At 40.5% G+C, this 24029-nt stretch overlaps 1 protein-coding gene and 1 non-coding gene across 2 annotated transcripts in view; both read left to right on the forward strand.

Annotated features, from left to right (window-relative positions):
- Positions 1 to 24029, forward strand: part of NIPAL2 (NIPA like domain containing 2) — a 53841-nt gene that overhangs the window by 2064 nt on the left and 27748 nt on the right. The window contains exons 2-3 of the mRNA XM_027692450.1: positions 16491 to 16559; positions 19111 to 19282. Of these exons, the coding sequence (XP_027548251.1) occupies positions 16491 to 16559; positions 19111 to 19282 (241 nt within the window). The remainder of the gene's footprint in view (positions 1 to 16490; positions 16560 to 19110; positions 19283 to 24029) is intronic.
- On the forward strand, positions 10066 to 10137 carry TRNAE-CUC. Its single transcript has one exon. It is a non-coding gene; the product is annotated as a tRNA-Glu (tRNA).

Genomic DNA, 24029 nt, shown 5'->3' on the forward strand with positions numbered 1-24029 from the left:
TGCTGGCATTACATTTCTTTGTCGTTTTTTTAATGGGGGTTATTCTCCTGCCAGGTCCCTGATCAGGCTAATTGGTGCTAACTGTTGGCATAAGGGTAGAAGTGGGAACACATGGTCATGGGGAGAAAAAGGTGGAAGTAGGATTTCTCCTTAGTATCAGTGTGGATATAGCTCTGTTGATGGTGCTTGAGGAACCACATCTCTGAAATCAGCAGTGCAGGAGCCTGTGCTCCCACAGCTCACACTCTCCCTGTGTATGCATTGTATATTATGGGATGTGAATGTGTTTAATGGTGCAGTAAAATCTGATGAAATATATACTTTGTTACCTGAAGTATTTCCTGACAAACTAATAATATTGTAATATTTTTTGTGTCTGCTGAAGTAATGAATGTAAGAGGCCACAACATGTGGACTTTGTCTGCTTAATAGAAACTGTATGTAATTGCCTCAGTGTAATATTTTATTATTTCCCTCAGGACTTCTCAAAGATTTTTTATTTATTTCCAATATTGTTGTTTATGGACAAAAACAATTTGCAAGATTAATTGAGGTTATTACCTACAGTATTGATCTTGGTTTGCCTTTGTATCAGAGAAGGAGAAAATAGCTGCATGAGAATAGTCATTGAGAGCTCAGATGTAATAGAATCACAGAATGTTTTGGGTTGGAAGGGACCTTATAGGCCATCTAGTTCCAACCCCCTACCATGGGCAGGGACAATTTCCACTAAACCAGGTTGCTCAGAGCCCCATAATACCTCTTCTGTAACTCAGCATTTCATATGTGTGTTGTGTGTAGACACGGTGTGTAGTTGTTTGAGAGCAGAAGCTGAGCCAGGGATAGAAAGATATTTCACTTCTGCTTCTTTTTCCTCCTTTGCCCGGGTCTTAATAAACTCAGAATTATTACTGGCTGCCCAGATAGTCACCTTGAAAGATTGTTTTATTTTGTGGGTTGTATTAATAAATCATTTCCACTCTGTATTTAGAGGTTGAAAATGTTGACAGTTCCTTCAGACGGATTTGTGGCCTCTTGTCCCATGACAATATATCACAGCCTGTCATGGGCCATACACGCAGGTGGTGAGTGTGTGCTGCTAGGAAACGTGATCCTTTGTGTGGTCTCACCAGTGGGCAGTGGTAGCTGCTAGCAGGTGTGATGAGAAATCCCACAGATTAAGCGCATCCTTGCAGAGGTATTTCTACGCTGCCTTCTGTCATATACATGAAATCTAGATTTTGTGTGAAGTGCCACAATTAAGGTTTTTAGCTCATTCTGTTCAAGAAGAAAGTCTACAGTGCTTCCACTCAGCCCTCTTTACTAGGGGCTTGATGTCTAGCGCCCCTGAGCCTCAGCATGGTGAGAGCATGATTTGATCCTGTTTTCTTTCAGTGGCAGCACAGTCCCTGCTGGTACTTTTAATGCCATGGGAGCTCCTTCGCCTGTGCTATGAGGCACCCAATGCAGGAGGGCAAGGGGGGCTGTCTCCATGAAGAGGAAGATTATCTCTCCATTTGCCTTGGCTGAAGGAGCACACCAGAAACAGTGAGGTTCTCTTTAGCTGGCACTGCCACCAGAGAAAAGTGTTGTCATGGCACATCCCTACACATGTTCATCAGAATATTTTAAACACTTTGACAATGACATTTCCAAACATGGTTTTCAATTAGGAGAAGCTCTAGAGCAAGTCAAAGTGTCCATGGGAAGTGTGGGTGGGAGTCAAAAAGGCAGCATGGCCACAGTACACGTGGGTTTCAGTCAGGACATCTATCCTGTGCAAGAAGAAAGAGAAAGGCTATTAAAGGTGAAGACAAACCCTCCTGGTTTCTTTTCCACTTTAAGTGTTTTGTAGGGTTTTTTAATGCTATTTTCTCAGTCTCTATAGCGTACCTCATACTCCAGTCTGCTCCCTGATCCACTGCAGATGTTAGCTGTTTCAGATTAATCATTAAACCAGTCCCCAAGCATGGGGAAAGTAGAGACAAACGTCCTCTCTCAGCTTTTTGCTGCTGTACTCATCTGTGAAGACTGTGGTGAAAAGTTTTTCCTACTCAACATCGCCCCCCAGTTCCTTATTCTAAACCTGTTCACTGAAAGCAAACAAGGGTATCAAAACACTGACTCCATTTCATCGTGTTGTCCTTTACCTATCAGATTTCAAAGTTCATGCAGTTTCAGTTTTCTTTATCTTATTGGGGAATGTGTATGGGAGAAAATGCATACTGTTTCCTGTGTATTAGGGAAATGTATGTTATTTTCAGTCCTTATAAATCAAACTTAAGAAGACAACTTTTTTCAGCCTTTCAAAAACAACTTTTTTGAATCTCTCATAGGGGAATTCAAAACTCAAAGCTTATATAATGAAGCACAGAATCACAGAATGGGTAAGGTTGGAAGGGACCACTGGAGGTCATGTCATTCAACTTCCCTGCTCAACTCCCCTAGAGCACATTATTCAGGATTGTGTCCAGATGACTTTTGAATATCTCCAGAGATGGTGACTCCACAACTTCTCTGGGCAGCTGTTCCAGTGTTCTGTCACCCTCACAGTAAAGAAGTTTTTCCTCATGTTCAGATAGAATCTCCTGTGTTCCAGTTTCTGCCCACTGCAGCACAAGGCATGAAAAAGCATTGCATGGTCTTCCAGTGTTGTTTTGCTGTTGAGAATCCAGCGGCTTTCCATGGTTAGTCCCCATTTAATTAGTTTCTGCTAGAAAAAAATTTGTGGCTTTGGGTCATAAATGCAGGACTGTCAGCTAGGCCAACTTGCACTCAAGCTTTCAGGCTCTGCCAGAGCTGTAGGTCTGATGTCCTGGGGGTTGTGTTCTGATTAGCTGCAGTGTGAGCAAGAAGTTGACATGAGAAGGCAAAATAGAACACTTGTTAGATAGGATCACCCATATCTTTTTTACAACCTCATACATCCATTCCACGTTGCTGAACATCAACTGCCCCTGCAGATGTAAAGATCACATGTCTGGTTTGAAATGAGCACACAGCTTAGATAAACTGCAGCCTCACGGTTAAAGGAAGGTTAGCTGTTGCATGGTAACTTACTCATTACTCAGAGTTAAGGAATATAAGTATAGGAGAGTGTTACCCCTTGCCTGTCCCCTTGCATGGTACTACAAGCATGTCCGTATCATCATGGCTCTCAAATTCCTTAGGGAAATGTAGGGGTTTTTCCATCAACCACTGCAAGCAGAGTGGGAGTAAACCATGGATTTGTTTATACCTCTAAATATAGAGGAGGCTGGGCATGGGGCACCAGTCATGGAACAGATACTCTAGATAGGAAAGTAGCCCAAAAACTGGAGGTAGTATGCAGCTTTATAAGCCAGCCTGAGGAGTGACCTGCTTATCTGGTTTCCACCAGGTGATTCTGTGCGTCCCAGAACAGAATTTCCTAGTGCGTGTTATTGGCAGGCCTCTACCACCCTGCTTGTGTAAATCCTACAAAGCCTGGAAGGAGTCAAGTGCCTCTGGCAGTTTCCCTACTAAGCCCAGCATGGTGCTGGGGAGCAGAAACAGCAAACCAACCCAGCTCTACATTTTGAGCTTGGGGCACACAGACTTAAAGCAAATGCTGATGATAGGAGAGCTCATACCCCATCTATTCTGGACACTCTCATCTCTTCAGCATTACTGGCAGACTTGCCTGCATGAGTGTTTCCTAGCCTGACAGACAACAGAAGCTGGTGAAGAAAGCCCCTTTATTTAAGCTGATGACTCAAAGTTCATTTTGAAGCAGTCTTAGTGGCTCCTCCTGGACACCTCATCCAGGAATTGGAAACAAATGCTCTCGCAGGGCTGGGGCTGTGCTGAGCATCAGCTATAGCTGGTCTGAGTGTCTGTTCCCTGATTCTCACTGGGCTATTTTCCCCAAATCCCAGGCTGTTTTCAATGCTTCCCTTCCCAGCAGCTGCTATGGTACAATGAGTTTTCATTCTTTTTCTGAGGATCTTAAAGAACATGTGTATTTGATTTTTTCCTTTTTTTTATTTTTATTGATGATTGAGGTGACAGTGAGTTAAACAGGATCTGTGTAATTACACTAATCTGTTTTAAGAGGTTTGAGAATGTTAATTAGGAAATTTCTAGTACTTGTAATTTGTCAGAAAGTGGGGTGCAGAAGACAAATGCAGAGAAACTTGAGTTATTAGTTACGCATCTCCTACCTGGTACAGAATTTAGTTTTGCTTTGGACTGCTTCAAAATGTTATTTTATTAAAAGATTGGGGCATAGTGCAGGCTGTATCTGGTATCCAGCTTAGCCACTGACTAGAGGGCTTAAAACATAGGCACTGCTCTACAGCCCAGTGATCCAATGCAACAGAATCAGATCTAATATGGAGCCAGCAGAGCAGGGTGAGTTCTCCTGTTCTCTTAGTCAGCACTGAATAGGAAAGGCTAGGCATGGGATGAATCTGAATCCCTCCAAGGCTGCTTTAGAGGTGCCTGGCTCAGTGTAGTGCTTTGCTCTCCCGGTCTCCAACTCCTAGACTACTCTCCCTCCAAGTAATGGACTTTAAATTAAATTGGTTGTGGCTACTGTATTGCTTTTGGTGTCTCACAGCCTTCTCTGTGACTTGCAAGGTGATGTAAGGTGAATGTCTGGCTGCTCATACTAACACCTGTCTGCTCCTAAGATTTCATGAAGTTGCTATGTGGATCTAGGACATCACTGTCAGCCAAAGCAGTGGTGTTGCTCCCAACTTGAATCTGTGCTGCTTCTGCTTCATTTGCACTAGCACTCATTTGACTCCTTGATGAGGCAGTTTGTCAGGTAAATTGACTCATTGATATAACGTTTAAAATAAAGCTTGTCCTTCTTGTAAAATCTCACCTGTAACACTGGCCCCTTATGATTTTGTGATCCAAAGATTTCAATGCTCTTTGAAACTTTAAGTATGATCTTGTCTTCCTATGCTCTTGAAGTCTGCTTTGGGCATTGAAAAAAAAGAGATGTCTGAATCTTATCCTTGCTTGTCTCCAGCAGTCTGCTGGATCTGATTAACTCCTGTTTGAAGGAATCAAAAAAACCCAAATTACTCAAGTAGAAATTTGACCAAACTCAAAAAAACGCAAGGCTTTAGGAAGATGAAAAAACAACAGACTGTGCACTTCAGTCGTAAGGGAGGTGAGGACTTTTGGCTTACTGGAGACTGCAGTTACTCCATTTGGAGTTTTGGTGACATGTATAAACTGTTATGCTTGTGTTTACAATGTCACCACAGACTGTCCCAGGAGAATAGCATTCGTTAATGTGAGCAGTTGGGAGATATGCTTTCCATTTTTTGACATTAATATGGACTTTGAAACATATGGCCAGCAGCTTCAAAGGACAGCCAGTTGGTGTGTGAATCAACACCAGGCCTGGAGCAGAGCTCTTAAGAAATATGACAGTCATATTTACAGTGTGCTTAAAAGTAAATAGTCAATATCAAATTAAACTAAACCTCTGCTTAAATTGAGGTTATACCAGTATAACTTCATTCTCCTCAATGATGTCCATGATTGATTTATGTCATTTAGGCTGGAGGCTTTGGCCTCATTCAGTGATATGAACTGGTTTGCCCATAATGGGAAATTAAGAGAGATTATGGAACTATGATAAAAATCATGGAATTGTTGGAGTTTAACTCTTGAATGAAGCACACAGTGATTCTCTGGTTAATGAGACTCCCCTTCATTAAAGTGACTCCCCTTCGTATCCTGCTGTGTTTCACAGAAACACCTCTCTAATGGCAGAGGCTTATGGTGAATGCAAAGTCTGGACTGTGATGAGGAAACCCCTCCACACATGGAAGAAATGACTCAGAGCAGAGCAAATACTGGCTCCTTGGGCAGGGCTTCTTCATTGTGGCTGAGGTGAAGTAGTAACGTAGAAGTACATACCTTTTTGTGGACAAACCTACCTCTTGCTGGCATTTAATTCCCTAGAACCAAATCAGCTTCATGACAGCTAAAATCTCCACCAGAGTCCTAGCTAACATGTCTGATGACTTAACTGTCATCCTGCTCAAACCAAAGTAATTTTGCCAGCTGATATGGATTGCACTTGAAGCCTTTTTCTTCAACAGCCAAGAATATCTCCACTGGAAAAAGGTTCCTGTGAAAACCAACCAAAATATGGGGTTTATGTACATAACAGACTTGTATTGAGATATTTAACTCCCACTTGAAACCTAGTTTAATTTTTTGGGGCTCCCAATGGAATATCAGGATAGTAACTCCAATTACTTTGCTCTGTGACTCTAACCTACTATTTCTTAATGTTTCTCTTCCATTTTTATGGGTTTTTTTCTGTTTGGTTTTTGGGGTTTTTTTCTGCTTTGGAATTTTCACGAGGTTCTTGTGTTTATTGACTTCTAATTACATTATTCTCTTTCCTTTGTTTCTCACTCTTTCAGTGACAGTCTTTTGCTCCCTGCAGTGACTAAAGCACTATGAACATTGTCATTGTGTCTGTGTTATCATGCAGCAATGACTCAGTTGTCATGTCAAGATGGCCAAGAGCAAAGCTTGTAGTGTTGTAGAAGTTTCAGTCAAACAAATAATATCAACTTTCAGGACTGGTCAGGACTCTGGCTCCTTCTCTTGACTATTGTACTGGCTTTGGCAGAGATAATTTTCTTCATAGTAACTTGTATAGCATTATGTTTTGGATTTGTGATGAAGAAAGTATTGATAGCAATTGGGATGTTTTAGTTATTGCTGAACAGTTCTTGCACAGCATTGAGGAGTTTTTTGTTTCTCATACTGCCCCAATGAGTAGGTTATGGATGCATAAGAGGTTGTTAGGGGACACAGGGGATAGTTGACCCCAACTGACCAAAGGAATAGTCCATATCATATGGTGTCACACTCAGCATATAAAGCAGGGGGGAGAAGGAAAAAGGGGAACATTTGGACTGATAGTGTTGTTCTTCCTAGGTAACTCTTACCCATGATGGAGCCCTACTTTCCTAGAAATGGCTGAACACTTGTATACCAATGGGAAGCAGTGAATGAATTCCTGATATTGCTTTGCTTGCACTTGCAGCTTTTGCTTTATCTATCAAATTGTCTCTATCTCAACCCATGAGTTTTTTTGGCTTTTACCCTTCTGATGCTCTCCCCCATTTTGCTGGTGGAGTGGCTCCAGCTGTGTGGGTCTGAGCTGCTGGCTGGAGTTAAACCACGACGACTATACATCAGAGACTGCCAAGACAAACTAAAGAGCATGGTTTAAAAAACATGCATTTGAGAGATGATAGCATCTGACTCATTAAAATGAGTGCTTAATTCTCCTTCATGTTTTTAATTGCTGAAAAGGAATTTATCTTCGTGGCCCCATTTCTGCAGTAATCCCTGTCAAGAAAAGCTTTATAACCATTGCATCCTATACTAACACTAAAATACCAGAAAGAAACCCAGAAAGTTCTATATTGGAGAATCCACATAAGATACAGTTGCTGAAAGACCTATAATACTCAAAACTGGGGAAAAAACCCTTGCCACCTTGTTATCTCTTTAAGTAGAACAGAGTATAAAAAGGTGTTAAAGGTACCTAGAAGGGATTATTCAGCTACACTGCTCTTAGTTTTCTCTAGCAGAAGGCAACTATGAAGTAGATGTTTTGGACTCTTGTGAACTAGATGCCTACTCTTCATGTTAGCACTCGCCATGAACTGTAAAATGCTAACCAATATTTTAAAGCAGGTTACAGTTTGTAGTGAAAAGTCAAAATGTACGCCTGTAATGTGTCACAGGGAGAGAGCTAAGCAAACATTAGTCCACTGTCTATATCTGGGGCCCCTGCAAGAAACTTTCATATGAGACCATTTCTTCAAGAGTTTATTTGTTATTCCCAGATTTGCATCTTACAGTTTTGAACATAAGTATCTGCAAATTAAAAGCATTCAGTTAGTTGTGTGGTTTTGTGTGTATGCACCCATCTATATATGTCTGAATATTTTAGAGAGTGCAAGACCTCTTGTTTTTAAATCATCACTGATAATCTAGCAGTTGTTTATATTTAAATGAATAATGCTACTAACCAGAAGGTTCTGCCTTCTGGAGTCCAGTCATTTTTTTTGCATTAGGAACTCTCTGTAAATGATTAACACTCTCTGTGGAAATGAAACTAGGAGAGCCAAGTGCATGAGGTGCAGGAAGGAAAGCAAGGCACTATTGTAGAGCAGCCCTCCTCTACAGGAACAGCAGACTGGAACAACCTTTGGGCTGCCCATTCCCCTGCTGTAAAAGCAAGTAATTCTTTTAACAGATGGACCAGACTTCATTTTAAATGCAGTCAGGTCTTTTCTTTTTTCCCTCCCCTGTTGTAACTCCTGTCAGAAGCAATTCTGAAATGCCACTGGCTTGGAAACATTGTCATTCCCATTCCTGCATATACGACACTGGAGTTCAACAGCTGAGCGTGATCACTCAGGTTGTGATGTGGAGAAGTGTTTTCTGTGCACTTCAAAGGAAGGGTTAGTTACAGCTAACATAGGATTAATTGAGTCAGGATGGGAGACAAGCCTGCCTTTGTTGGAAAGTGGTGCTGGAGAGGTGCATGCTGGAAGAGGCATGTCATTCCTCTCATGAGTGCCACTCAGCTGGTAAAGGGAGATTTTTATATAAAAATTCTTTTGAGGATTTGGTAAATAATGTATTAAGCTGACTACATTTCTGTCAAGGTTTTGTGTTTTTGATTTAAATGGAATCAGAAATAGCTCATATATACTTCAGCAAGACTTGTGCTACAATAACAAGAGGAAATGAGCTCTCTCTGCTTGATTTGGAAGCACGTTTGTGTGTACATGCAGAGTGAGGCATCTCTTCAACAGTACTCGCTGTGCCTTGCCCTGCCTGATGTAACACTTAACAGCACTATTTACTCAGTTATTCAGACAGCTCTCTTTTGAGCTTGCCTGTCTTTCTGAGCACAGACAGAGCTCTCAGGACAGGAACTGGTACACTCCAGCTTCCTTTAAGCCTTGTGTCCCCTCCTTGGCTCTCAATGTAGGGGTCCAGGGAGCCGCATGAAGCAAGGATACGAGCAGCACAGCCTCTCAATGTAAGCCAGACACTGGGGATTAATATACCTAGGCTTTGAGTGGTCTGGCTTGAACCTTCCCTTGTACATCAGGAATTAGACAGGGTCAAACAAGAATATCCAGAAAACCTGCTCCTGGGCAGCAATAGAAGAGTATCCCTGAGCCAACTGGCCATTTTGTGGAAGAAGCTGGTGAGGCAGTGCTGGCTTGCCTCCTTGTTTCTCCTGTGGGACCTGGAAACTGGCAAAAGTTTATAACACTATTCTTATTTTTCCTGGTATGTAATTTCTGTAGTTGCCATGGAGATGGTACATGATGATACTTGAGAAGAATCTTTCTATTAAGATGTTACTGGCTATGATTGACATTTTTATACAGTCACTTGAGAGGTTTTTATTTGTGTTACAGCAGACAGTATTTAAAAACATGAAATGGTCTTTGATTATGCAGCAAAATATCCCAGGAACTAAAGTGTCCCAAAGTATCACAGGCTATTGACAGGAACAGTGGAAAATCCATTCTGCCCTTTCCCCATTCTCCTATTTATTTCTAATTTTGAGATTTCTTTCCTGAGAATAAGAAAATGAAATTTAGGAGTTGAGAGGTTTGGGTTTAACTCTTCAAAAAGAAAAAAAAATACTACTTATAATGTTCTCTTACAACTACCTGAAAGTAGGTTGTAGTGAGGTGGGTGATGGTCTCGTCTCTGTAGTAACAAGAATAGGACAAGAAGAAATGGCCTCAAGTTGCATTAGTGAAGGTTTAAATAGTACAGTAGGAAAAATGTCTTCACAGAAGAGGTTCTCAAGCATTGGAACAGTCTGCCCAGGAAAGAGGTTGAGTCACCATGCCTGAACATGTTTAAAAGACGTGTAGATGTGGTACTTCAGGATATGGTTTAATGGTGGACTTGGCAGTGCTGGATTAATGGTTGGACTCTGATCTTTTCCATCTAAATGACTCTATGATTCTATGCTTGTTAACATGATAGTGAATGGATATGTTCCTAGTTAGGGGGCCCCTGGTGGTCTAGTGGTTAGGATGCGGCGCTCTCACCGCCGAGGCCCGGGTTCGATCCCCGGTCAGGGAATTCCCCCGGGCAGATGGAGCTCGTCAAGCCCTGTAAGGGCATCCATCTAAGAGAAGGTCACTCTAAACAAACCTACATCCTGAGGACCTCACTGCCATTGTCCAAGCTCGCTTGGCCCCGGCAGATGAACCTTAGGATTAAAGGGTGGGCTCAGTTCAGCGCAGGCTGTGTCTCACCTAAAAAATCCATTGCGCAGGCTTGAAAGGTAAAACATCTTTCCCAAATCTTCGTTCGCGAAGACTGGCCATACATACATACATACATGTTCCTAGTTAGCATATCCTAAAGTTACTTTAGTTACTCTATTTTGCAATTCATATTCTTCAGCTAGGTTTGTTATCCACTGTGGATATTAATTGAAGTAATCAGACTGATGAATATAAATAGGATCTCATGAAAATAATTAAAGCACAGAGATAAGTGGAAGGGTCTCACTTCCATAGTTGCTTTATCCCCTCAAGTTTCCACACCATTTCAAAACTTAACAGGCTCTTATTCCAGCCTTTACAATTTGTGTCTTTTATGGGAAAAGATATATTTTAAATTTGTGAGATAAGGAAAGGTAAAACCTAATAAAGGTAAGTATGCTGTAATATTAATGGGAGAGGAACTTTATCTACTATGGTCTGGAATCCAGAACAGCAACTTGTGTAAAACCCACAAACTGTCTTGTCTTTACTCAAATTTATCCTGACCTAATTACCAAGTATACTCTCTCTATTCCTAACAGACACGATGCCAAATGTTGTAATTCTTTCCTTCTTGTATATTGGACAATGTTCTTTTATGTCGCAATGGAGAAATCAAATGTATTTTTATTTCATGTTCCCACACTAGTAATTGCCCTTTTATTTCAACTGTCCTTCAGTACTTCATATGGACCTGAACCTTTATATGAATTGCACTATGAAAACCATTGAAACAAGGACCTTGTTTTCTTTATACATCTGTAAAGCACTGAGTACGGCCAGAGCTCTGTGAATAATAATAGCTAAATGATAAGCCTCTTTCAATCCCACATGGTAGCCCTTTGAAAAATACGGTTTTTGTTAAGGACTCTGAATGCCCTTTGCTTTAGAGTTAACTCATAATTGGAAGTTTAGAAGGCATTCCCCTGCCTCCTCTTTTTTTTTTTCAATAAGATCCATTGAGATCTGATAAAATCCTAATTACTGGAAATGATGCATAGCTTTTGAAACAGTATATGTCATTAAATTTGTTGGGAACACCATTAGATCACAAATAAATGGAGAAATCAAGAAAAATAGAAGGAGCAGTTTAACTAGATTTGATGAGTGAGCCAACAACAGACATTTAAGTGTTTGGGTTTTTTTCTGCTCATCAGTTCAATTTATAGGCATAACAAGTTTTCATAAATAATGGCATATACCTTTTATTCAGTGCAAATTAAGTTCATTTTTCCAAGTTTTCATTTCACAGACCTGGCAACGGCAGTTTGATGTGCTTTAGGAAAACATACATGTAATATAGATAAATTGCATTTCACTGTATAACTGAATCTCCAATGCAGATTTTAGTCTGCAAGGGATAAATTTATTAGAATTAGTGCCAAAGATATAGATTTCATGCTGGCTTTCATTTGCCTTAAACCCCTTACTTTACTTCGACAATAAATAGTGACTTTGCACGTAAAATGTAATTTTAAAATACTGTCAGAATGATGTGAAAAGGTGCTTATGGTAAATAAGCATCAAGTCCTGCCTGAGTGCTTGAAGCAGGACCATATGCAGCAATGTGCCACTCTGCCACTCACTTCTTTGGAGCAGCAATATGCTGCCACTGCACTTGGCAAATGGTTTTCTACTGACGAACTGTTCAAACCTCCCTTCCCCATGCCTGGGCTTGCACTAGAGCTTCATGCAGCTGAGATGGGGGATGCCAGGTGAGTGCTGAGGGTGCCTCGCTCAAGCTGAATTTTCCATTTCTTGAACTTGTTCCCCCAGCAGCCCCTGTACAGGTCAATGTCACCACTGGCAAACCACGCAGGGTCACTATTTTAAAAGCCTTGCTGTGGCTTGTGAATTTTAATGTGCCTGTAGTGTTAAACATTGGCCGGTGATGTATAAAGAACATAATGCTAATGGGGTATATTTTGGGAGGATCATTTCAGGCGCTTCAATGAGGCAGTGAGGGAGTGGGGGGGCAGAGGTAGGCATTCCTCATGCCTGTTTTGCCACCAAGGAAAATGTTGGCAGATTCACAACCTCAGTCCGTGGTCTGTGTGCTCAAGTATTATCTAGAAAGGACTGCAGAGCGGGGAGGTGACTTTCATGGCTTGTTCCAAAACATACTAAGGTGAAGGAAATAAAAAAAGTAGTGCTTTTTAGTTTCTGGAAAGCTTAAGACTGTGACAAGACTTATGTATTTGAAAGCACTGGAAGAATGTGTCAACAGTTTGAAATCTGGGATCTGACAAAGTGGCCTGTATACTCAGACAGATGTTTCGGTGATGAAGAAACTTGCCTTTTGTGGCAACAGTTTTGAATATTTAAGGCTCTTTCCTGTAGAAGTCCTTAGCTGAATGAAGTAGTACCATGGCTCTGAAGTTGTGTCTGCAACTGAATTCCCCAGCTGGAGTTTGTCTCAAGACTTATGTGTGGGAAATTCTGCAGTACTATGGATGGCATCACAATGGATATCACAACTGGAAACTCAGAGAATATGTTTATTACTTATAAAACTGGCTGTTCCACCAGTACTTTAGCCTCTGAAGGATGTTAAATGGCAGACACTGCACAAATAATGAAGCCTTTCACAGGACAAGGTGGGAACAGAAGGGCTATGGTGGCCTTCAGAGTAATACAGCAACCCTTTTAGTTTGATATGGTGATCTGTCTCCTGTTGCAGGTCATCTTTCGTTCATGCATGGTTTTACTAGCCTGAGATATGCCATCCTATTTTTCCTCTTCTCTTTGAGCACTGCTGTATGTGATATCTCTTGTGCAATAGAAATTGCCTGCTGATTTAAGATTCACTCTGATTTGTGATGTTTGCAATGTAATTTTCCTCTTTACTGCATTTTTTGTTCCCATTGTTTTATTTAATATAGGCCTGTCTGAGTATGAACCTGTGCAAGACAGTTTTGCCATGCTGTAGCTGCATGGCGTTACTGTACTTTCATCTCATCTCCCTGACTGGATCCATGTGATATTTGACCTCCTTAGGGCATCATACTCTGCTTTTAATCTTTAGGGGTCTGTCCAGCCCTGGGTTTGAAAGTATGGTTCTATTGCCATACTAACCAGAGCTCATTAACACCTGTCAGCTTGGAGCAGGCAGCGCAGTATATATGCCAACAGCAAGGCTCAGGTGAAACATGTGATCACTGCAATAAAGTGACCTGAGCCATGAGGGAAGGTTTTGAGCCCAGACTGCCGCTGTGCATTTGCCTTGATAATACACATGCACTGTTTTTCCTTGTGTACAGAGCAGAAGGTTGCTAAAGTTAGGCACAAGGGAGTGTCACAGGGTAATGATTTTAAACTAAAATAAGGTAGATTTAGCCTAGATATAAGGAAGAAGCTTTTTATGATGAGGGTGGAGAGGCACTGGAACAGCTTGCCCAGAGAAATTGTGGATGCTCCATCCCTGGAAGTGTTCAAGGCCAGGTTGGATGGGCCTTCGAGCAACCTGGTGCAGTGGAAGGTATCTCTGCTCATGACAGGGTGGTTGGAATTAAATTATATTTAAGGTCCCTTCCAACCCAAAACATTCTGTGATTCTATGTTTCTCTAAGAAGAGAACTGACTTTTATGAGATGGTTCCAGTTGAGACACAGGCTGGTCATCGTGTTAGAAATCTTATGTGTCCCACAAGGATATCTGAGCCAAGCTCACAGGTACCTGATGAAGCAACCACTGTGGTACAAAAGTAGTTGCTGTTCTGGGGAGGACACCCATGATGCAGGGCATTGGAAGACTTACTGCTGGATACCCAGTCCATGCAGTGTGTAAAGCCATCAAAGGGGCATTTGATTCACAGCCTCTGGAGGCACATACTCTCATCATCATCAGTACTTGTACATGGATCTGATTTCACACAGTTTTTTAGATTGCAGAGGGAGCACAGAGCCTCGTCCTCTGCTCACCAGCTGCATGCAAATTTTACCTTCAGAGTTGGGTGGATACCCTCTTTTGGGCTGGCTCAAGATCAACTGTGTTTCCTTACTGGGGTTCTGGCTGCCTCCTAGTCCTATGCAGTGTTTGTGACCCCCAGCTGAAAACTGAGAGGAAGGAGCTGCAAGGCATTATCCAGAGATGCAGCCATAAGGATAGGATAAGCCACTGGAACAAAAAGAGTTGCAGAGAGGCTGAGCTCTCTGCTGGGAGTAATGGGGATGCATTACAATTACTGATGTGAAAGCAATAAAATGATGGGGTAAATGAGGTGGCAGTTTCTGTTTTCTATTCCCTGCTGTCTCCTTTTTCTTAAACACTTAATGACAAGGCTGACAAGGCCACTTCTCTGCCTCCTCACAAGGGAGCATGTTGTCATTTAAAAAGAACAAGACTTTGGGAGCAAGAGAACAATTTCAATTTAACTGCTGTTTTTTGAAGCTGCAGGATGAAGTGGTTAAACTTTGTGCAACATCAGTGTTCAGGATTCGATGCTACAGCATCAAGGCCAAAGGAAGGAAAACCCATCCCCTCTGCTCCACCGAGGCCCTGTGTGGTGTCCATGTGACACCATTTCCCCAGTGTGGAAGGAGGCTGCAGGGCAGCTTATGTCCCAGTTAGTCCCCGATCTCAGCAAAGATATCTGTGCTTATATGTGCTGTCTTGTCACACCCACCCCACTGGTTCCAGTGAGGTGTATTTCTAGAGCATGGAAAATGCACTGGCATGAGAGCCCAGGAAACACTGCTGGAACATCCACTGGGGATAGTGGGGGGGGGGCAGGCAGGGAGAGGATACAAGATGGAAAAGACCAGAGGGCATGGGCTAAACTGTTGAGTAATGCTTCTACCTGAACACTTCTTGTACATAGACTGTGGCACTGATGCTGTAATAGTTAGCAGAGGGAGCCCTCTCACCTCCTGTATTCTCCACTCTGCATCCCTTTGTACCCATCAGTCACATCTTGCTGACACCTGGCAGTCAGCCATGCATTTCACTCAGAGCAGTTCTGTTGTCTGCTTTCCCTTCTAAGTCACTACAGAAACATAGGGGATGGAAATGGTTGGATTCTGCTGTATCTCTTAAGTAAGAATATTATAGTCGATTTGTAATAAGGCTGTGTTTCTTCACAGTTTTGGGGATGCCTTTTCTTTGTCTGGGAATCATCTAGCCACAAAAATAATCCCTCCTCCAAGCATTTGCTGGACCACATGTTGCTCTTTATAAATGTTGAGGGGCAACAATCTCTGTGGCTGGTGGGCGCTGCCTGTTCACAGCTGCCCAGGGACCTTCTTGGGTAAGAGTCATGAAAGCTGAGGCTACAACCACAGAATTGGATGCTGCTTTACAGCCTGCAAACAGTAGTTGTGCTGGGTTATGTTACCATGACCTTGTTTATAAAAATTGATAGTATGTTTGTCTTCTCTACGAAATAATGGGGCTCCTCACAGCACTATAACAGTAACCTTGAATGGGTCTTGAATACACTTATGATGACTTGCAAAGTGTTTTTTGAAAATGTTTGTTCAACATTTTGAAAGCAGACTGGAAGCTCTGTCATGTACCCATTATTTGATCTTGCTTAAATGGCGTCTTTGAGTGGCTGTTTACCAAAATAACAAATCCTACTTGAATGTTTTTAGTTTATCAGCTTCATAGAAAGTTTGCAAATCTTACTGAAAATTGGACAGTCTGATTAGGAAATAATTTCACGCAATAACAAAATACATTAAAGAAACTGTCAGGAGACCTATGTTCCTGGCTGCCCTGTCAAATAGCGGATAAGTTAACTTGTGAGACAGTTGTGTTCCAATAGGAATTGTTTGATTGCTGATGATTTTCCTTCTGGATTATGTAACTAAACAGGTCATTTTTTTTTGAAGAAAAGAACGCCTGTGTTTAGTTTTCAACTGAGACCTGCCTAGTTTTTTCTTTCATGGGAGTTAAGGTGTTCTACTGAAGGACAGCAAAAGCACCCCCTGCACTGAGATGCCCTTTCTCTTCCCACCTGTTTACTGCTTAGGCCATAGTCAACTGCGCAGAGGTATTTTTTATCAGTTTACTCAGTGCAGCATGAACTCAATAATTTGAGTTCATAAAAAATGTGCAATAATTTGTTTTTGATTGGGTTGCAATGTGCTATCAGAAAACTACCATTATATTGTTCTTCTTAAACTAGTAAGTATTTTTGTATTTCTTTGTTTTGTGATCTTGCAGACTCAGCTCTTGGGAGTTTTACTTGCTGCTGCTTCAAATTTGCTGATTAGTGTCTCTTTGAGTGTACAGGTATGAAATTGTTTCTCTTTATTCAGAGTTGGTTATATTTAGCAAGTAACTTTTGTTGCAGTTTGGTTTTGATGAAGTCAAAATACAAATTTTGTTGCATTTAATAAACAATCTCTCTTTTCAATTGTAATTTAACAGTGCCCTGCTGTAGTTGTCGGGAGCTCTCAACCTGTTTTCTACTGTGATTCTCATACAGGAACAGAATAAGAATTCATAACTAGTGCTCCTCCTTGTAATGTGCCATAAGGAAATACCAGCTGTGACTCACTTGTAATCATCAACAGCGTTTACTGGATTTGAACTATCTTCCAGCTTTTTAAATGCTATTTAGGAAAACCCAGTAGCTCTCATTGAAATTTGACAGACAGTTTAAATTGAAATTTTTTTAATCCTTTAAAGAAGGTTTTTCTCCATTTAGTAACAGTATCTTCTAAATATGAATAATGAGTTTCCCTAGATCTCAACATTTATTTTCATACTGATATTAAAAGGATAGACTGAACTTTTTTGTTGTCTGTTTTTCCCACAATGCAGTCAATTAACCTTCCTCTCTTCCCTCTAGCAGGTTGTCAGCTAAAGAACAGGTCATCATTTGCAATGTATTTCATCTGGGTTGGGACCCCTGGTGGCCTAGTGGTTAGCATGCAGGACTCTCACTGCTGCGACCCAGGTTCAAATCCCAGTCTCCTGGGTAGATGGAGCCTGTCAAGCCCTGTGAGGCCATCCATCTAAGAGAAGGTCACTCTAAACAAACCTACGTCCTGAGGACCTCACTGCCATTGTCCAAGCTTGCTTGGCCCCGGCAGATGAACCTTAGGATTAAAGGGTGGGCTCAGTTCAGCGCAGGCTGTGTCTCACCTAAAAAATCCATTGCGCAGGCTGGAAAGGTAAAAGACCTTTCCCAAAATCTTCGTTCGCGAAGACTGGCCATTACTTACTTACTTACTTACATCTGGGTTATAAACAGTCTCTACCTAAATACCATTCACACGCATTACTATGCAAAGAAGGCAGACATCTGGAGAAAGAAGGCTATAAGAGAGTTGCTGAAATCACCTTCCTGTGTTTGTTGCACATCTTTTCAATTGCACTATGCCTTCAAGATTTAATCCTACAAGAATCTGGGGCAGAAAACACAGTTCAGGATTCAGTTAAGAACTTGGTTTTCAGCAGAAACTTGCATTCTTGATTTGAATGTTATTTAATATTAATTTCATTTGTATCTTTAGTGGGCTTTTTTTTCCTGTGTTTACAAATACTCAAAATCCTGGATGTTACTGTGAATAACATCCAGGTCTGTGGCTCAAGGAAGTTTGATTTCCTTGTGCTCTTTTTCTCCTCAGAGGGCTAAACTTCCTAGGATTTCATCCTCTGAATATGTTCCACAGCGTGAAGCTGCAATAATGTGCTGCATCCTCTCAATAGGAGGAGTGACTAAGACTATGGAGTTTCACAGACATTGCTGTTTGGCATATACTCTGTAAAGTAGCCTACGAAGTAGAAAGGGAGTTTGAGGAAAATTGTTCACAACCTCCCCAGGGCTCTGCAGGGATACTTCTAAAATCAAATATCAAGTAATGGAGAAAAAAATTTATTTTACCACCATTTATTCTGCAATAACTGTAGCATTTGATTTCCAACTTTTTTGACCCATGTGCAGAGAGGCTGGAGAGTAATTTGAGAAAGGAAACTGTATTCTGCAGAACTAATGTGGTAAACATTGCATCATTCCCAATTATGACACCTTCCTGATGGAGACTGCCTGGACTCTGTTTCAGAAGATCAGTGTGATCAATGGCAAATTATTATCTTGTTATATACAGGTTCTTGCTGTACAGCCAGAGAGAAAACAATTACAACCTGTATCAATGATACCTTCTTCATGTAACAGGAAGTGTTGATGAAGTATTACTTGAGTGTATGTTATACCTGTTGTAACAGGTATAGCTGGTTTTCCTTCAGAAAATAATGCTTTACCTATTATCTTCTACGGTCAAACAGGAGATTGTAGCCAAATCCTAAATTCTGTCTAATTAATTTAGAGTCCTCCTTACAGAAGATGTGATTAAGTGCTGCGTTTTTCATTTTGAAATTATATTTCTGGCGAGGATATGTTTCATGGGCAGGAATGCCATGTTGTCTGTTCTCCTTCTTCCAGTTTGTTGCCGCAGTTCTGATTCTGCTCCATCTCCTGCCTTTGGGTGTTTCCAGATTCAGAGCACAACTGCTGGGCTTCTGCTTTGAGACAAGAACAGATGCGTGCAGTGATAGCTCAGAAGCACTAGCTAGTATTCACCTAGTATTTTTCACGTTTATTCAGAGGCCTAATTTTTCAGCCATTTCCACCACGGCTCAGAAAGCACACATCTGAAGCAGCACTAAGTTAACAAAAAGCTGTGCAATAACAAGCTGAAAACCATGCTTAAAAAGAAACCTTGACACACCTGGAATTTGAAGTTGACAGCCCCCTTAATTATTCCACTTTTGTCAGACATAAGAACACAATGGAAGTCTTTCTATTCATGCCTGTTCCTAATAATTAATTTTCTAGAAATGCGCTCATCTCCGACTGGCTTGCCAAACTGAGCTGAAGCCCTACTACACGAGCAAGCTGTGGTGGTGTGGGATTATCCTCCTGGGGCTTGGAGAGGTGGGCAATTTCGCAGCCTACGGATTTGCCCCCATTGCTCTTGTTACTCCACTGGGATGTGTATCTGTCATAGGTGAGATTTTTGTCGTTTCTTGCTTGGGTACATGCTTTAATCAAACGCTTGCTTGTGACTAGGAATAAAACTGTAGGAACTGCAGCAGGAACACAAGAGGAAAATGTTAATGTTGTGGTTTGAAAAGAAATTATTCATATAATTACATGAGCTGACAGTTTAACAAAAACTGTCTACTTAACTCAGAGACTCTTCTAATATATTTCTTTTTCCACAGTTTTTTCTTTTGTGTCACTCTGTGCTCTGCTGGTTCCTGCCAGTTTGCCACCCAGTGCTGCACCAGTGTCGCCAGTTCTGCAAGCCCCCAAAGAGGGGGGCTGGCATCCTACTGACTGCACAGAGCTGTGGTCTGATCCTGAGTACCTACATGTTTTCTACATTACCATCAAACCAAGTAGTTTCTGCTGCCTGTTCCCTGCCCATCCCCGTATCTCATGTTAACATGGGCAAACTTGCTTGACTCTCTGCATTGTGTGACAAAAAAGGCCTACAAATTTAGTGTATTTCTGGACATTCTTAAACCTGTTCATTTGTTCCTTCATGTACAGATTACCTGGACTTCAGCAGAAGTGATATGATCTTACTCTTTTCTTAATTTGTTTTTGTTTGTAATTAAGATATTGAGACAAGTGTGATGTTTCTTTGATAAAGTAACATAAATTTTAAAATATGTTATCATGTTGTGCTAATGCAAAGCATAGTGGAGAGGGTGATATTGTACAAAGGCTGTGAAAATAGGAATTCAGGGTGCAGCTGCATCCCCTCACTCAGTCACTTCACATCCACAGCTGAAACATCCAAGGCTGAGATATCTCAAGATATGCATATGCTGGAGCTCATTTACTTGCTCTTGGCAGGTGATAACACTTCATAGTCTGTCTCTGGCTACCAGTTTCATGCTCAGAAGTGACATTGCAGTGAGTGATTCTGCATGGGAAGGTAGAAGAGATGAATTATCTTCCCAGTGGACTGCCTGGCTGTATTGGAAGGAGGCAGCTAGCCATGTGCAATTTAGTGTAGAAAGGAAACTGCAGGCAATTTACTGTAACCTTTAATGTTAAACTATTGCAGAATTTCAGAGAGTGAGATGTAAAGCCATGTTAGTTCACCATGGTAGGAAAGATTTCTCAAAGAAAGGAATGCAATATTACCTGAGATGGAAATGTGAATTAATATGACATAGGGTGATTTTGGTGGCAGTAGTTATATCTTTAACAACTGTAGACATTTCCACATGTCTCTGAACATAAAAGGATGTTGACCAATCTAATTCGTTACCCAAACTGAATAAAATGCAAATATAGAAAATGAGAAAGAAGAATGAAAAGCAGTGAGAAGGGGAGAAATCCCACTGGTTGTTAAACTGCTACAAAGAAGAGATCACATTTAGGGTTGATTTTTATCTGAGCAGATCCCTTCTTCTTTATTTTTGCAAAATGTGAAGAAATGTTGCATCCGATGATTCCTCCATTCTCCATTTCCCCTTACTTATAAAAATACCAAGAAATCATTTTCCTAACTGATATGTCTTATCAAAATTCTCATCCACTTTTTTTTTGACCCAAAATGCTTATCCAGTAAGATCCCAGAAAGCACTTTAATAGCTTATATTCCATTCCCATATATCAGCTGACAGTATCCATTTCATAGCCCAAACAATAGAGATACCTGAAATTTTATTTAGTCTAGCAAATGTTCCCTTAAGGAAGGGAAAATTAAAATTATGTAGACAGCCGATAATAGTGATAACTTCCCAGTAACACTTTCTACTACTTTCCTGTCTTCTGAAATTAAAGCCAGAGAACATCCTCCTAATTTGAGAAGAGTTCATTATATAGGCCAATGACAAATTAACCAAGACACATGTGCATCATCTGCTAACAACTGGGCAAAGGATACTGTAGGCAGCAGGTCTTCGAATTTAAAAGATAAGAAATATTTTTCTCAGTAAGTTGTGACCTCTTTTAGGTGGTGGAGGGTGGACTTTGCAGAGTCTGGCAGTTGTTTTGAGGTATTGTTGAATTTGTCTTTCATGAGTTAATTTTTTAAATGAAGAAATTAAGTACTTGATAAAAAACTTCAAATGTATATCTGAACCCTAAGTCCAACCTTCTGAGCTGCATTTTTTCCCAAATTCGGTGTCAACATGCCCCATATGGTAAGAGCTGACTCTCACTGACACTGAGAATGCAGTACATACAGTTACTGAGGAGAAATGTGCTTTGCAGTATGTCCAGTCATCAAGGGAGTTCTCTGCAGATCTCCGTCACTCTGGGTCTGCATGGAAAATTGCCTTTGCTTGGAAACCAGGGTTTTGGAGGAGTATAAGGCAGACTGGAGTATCTGCCCAGAATGGATTTGAGCTGTTCCCATCATATATCTCCAGACTTCTGATGGGAAGCATCTTAAAATAGATGGAGCCAACATCTATTATGATCTGCTACCACATTTAACTGCATCCAACTGCATTTTGCACTTAACCTGGTATCAATTAAATAGTGAAAAGTTTGTGCCTCATTCTATTGAACTGGATGCTTCCAATGACTGGCTTTAAAAAGAATCCAGCACCACAGACCATGAACTGGCATGGCACCAATAGATTTTAATTTTTTTTCTTAGAATTAAGCTACAAAGGCTATATTTTTCTTCTTACACAGTGGAAGTATTTCTCTGTGTGGTTGCAATGATGCAAGCTCTACATCTGTTCAGGGTTTAAAATAGTTTGAGAAGACAGCAGTTGTTTTCTTCAAGAGGATAAATTAGTAAATTTTAATTTAAAAGTGGAGGAGTAATACATGTTTGATGTGATCATTAAGAAACTTTCTATACTTGAAAAATAAAAATCATGTTTTACATGTAGCTCGGGTAATTTTAGGCGGCAGTGGTTTTTAGCTCATCATCTTGCTTTTGCCTGCAGAAATAGCTTGGAGGTGGAGGGATTGGGGTGGTAAAGGCCAGTGGCATTCGAGATCATTTCTTTTGCAGTTTTCATCATGCTGTAGAGAGTTTCTTTACACTTAACTCACTTAGAGTGACATTGCTAAGATCCCTTTGCATTTTTTATGTACTCCTTGTAAATAGCTGTGGGGCAAGAAATTGCTTTAGGCTTTGAATATTGATAACACTCATGGTACTTTGGAAAGATCCTCAGACATTCTTGTAAAAGTGGATTTCACCCACTCCGTGTAATGTAACATCTTTGTGGCCCAAGAACTTGGAATTTTGAGGACTCTGTTGCTAATGATATCTGGGAAACATTCATCAAACTATTCTTTAAAATACTTTTTTTGTACTCATCTAGAAGATGCAACAAAAGAATTCTCAATGTTTTTCCTTCTCTCTGCAGTTTTTATGTCCTATAATCCAGGTTCCAGAATTAAGCTCACTTTATTAGTCTCTCTTTTGAGCAATTCCTCTGATATTTTCAATGTTTGTGTTCTTTTTTAAATCAGGTCACATCTCCAAATGTAACTGGCAGCAACTGCATCCTCATAACTTGAGCACTGCTCAACAGATTTAGGGCAAAATCAACTGGATGAACTTAAATTGCTTGATTACATGGAAGCAGACCCTTAAGTGGGCATAAAACAGAGTAAATGCTTGGTCTCAAAGTGAAACGCTGTTGCACAAACTAGGAGAGGTGCAATAGTCTTTGAATCATGGCTAGTGCTCCTCCTTTGGTATTTCATCCAGACCACCAGTGAAATGGGGACAAAATATTCTGCTGAACGGGTAGTTGTAAATGCCTTTACCTGACTGAATCAGTTGCACTTAACAAAATGAACATTTGAGGCAAATATTAAATTTGGTGTGTTTTTTTTTTTTTAAAGTATTAGAGAAGACAGAAGTAGTACAGGCAGTCTGTGCATCTATGAGGAGAATACTGATGTTTTTTAAATCATACAGAAAGCTCATCTAGGAATCAAAAAGAGGAAAAGGAAGTATATACTAATATTTGAAGCTATGATCAATTGTGAAAGAAATTATGTGGTGTAAGACTTGACAAAAAAAGAGGTAAAAAGGTCATATTCATAAATAGCCTTAGTATCAGGAAAACAGCATGGTAGTAAAATATACCTTTTTTTTTTTTAAATAGTTATGGGTAGGAAAAATAAATGATGGACATTCATTTGAGTTTTTAGGGCTGGATTGGACAAATACAGAAAATATACACTATGAATCAATGTGTATTTTCTATCTCTTAACTTCTCCTGTTGCGTATTATCCCTTTCTTAAAGAAACAAACAAGAAACAATCCTAACTGCAGCTTTCATGTCTAGGATGCAGAGGAGTTATTTTATGAGCTGGATTCTCACCATTCATTGTCTGCTAGTTGCAGAACCCACACATCACAGTGCTCTTTACTTCTGTTTGTGCTGGAGAAAACATACATATGGAGATAATTGTAAACGATCACTCTCCTAAGAGAATGAGCAGCTGACTGAGCTATGTGTAGCACCATGACAGCCTTCCCTCAAGGCACTTAATTGCACACCATGAAGAAACTCAGTTTTTTTGACATTTTTTCAATTTAAATTGAAATTCATGTGCTGCAGTGAATATATGTTTATTCAATAATGTGAATATATAATCATTCGATATACAGTGAATATATATACATTCAGTAATGAATGTAAAACAGCCTAGTTTATGCTGATGTATGAAAAGATGTTGTTTCAACATAAAAATTAAGCTCCCGAACAAACTCTTTTTTCCCATTTCTCACCCAACAGTTTTTATTTATCAT

Source organism: Neopelma chrysocephalum, unplaced genomic scaffold, assembly GCF_003984885.1.
Source record: "Neopelma chrysocephalum unplaced genomic scaffold, ASM398488v2 Primary Assembly neopelma1_86, whole genome shotgun sequence".
NCBI lineage: Eukaryota > Metazoa > Chordata > Aves > Passeriformes > Pipridae > Neopelma > Neopelma chrysocephalum.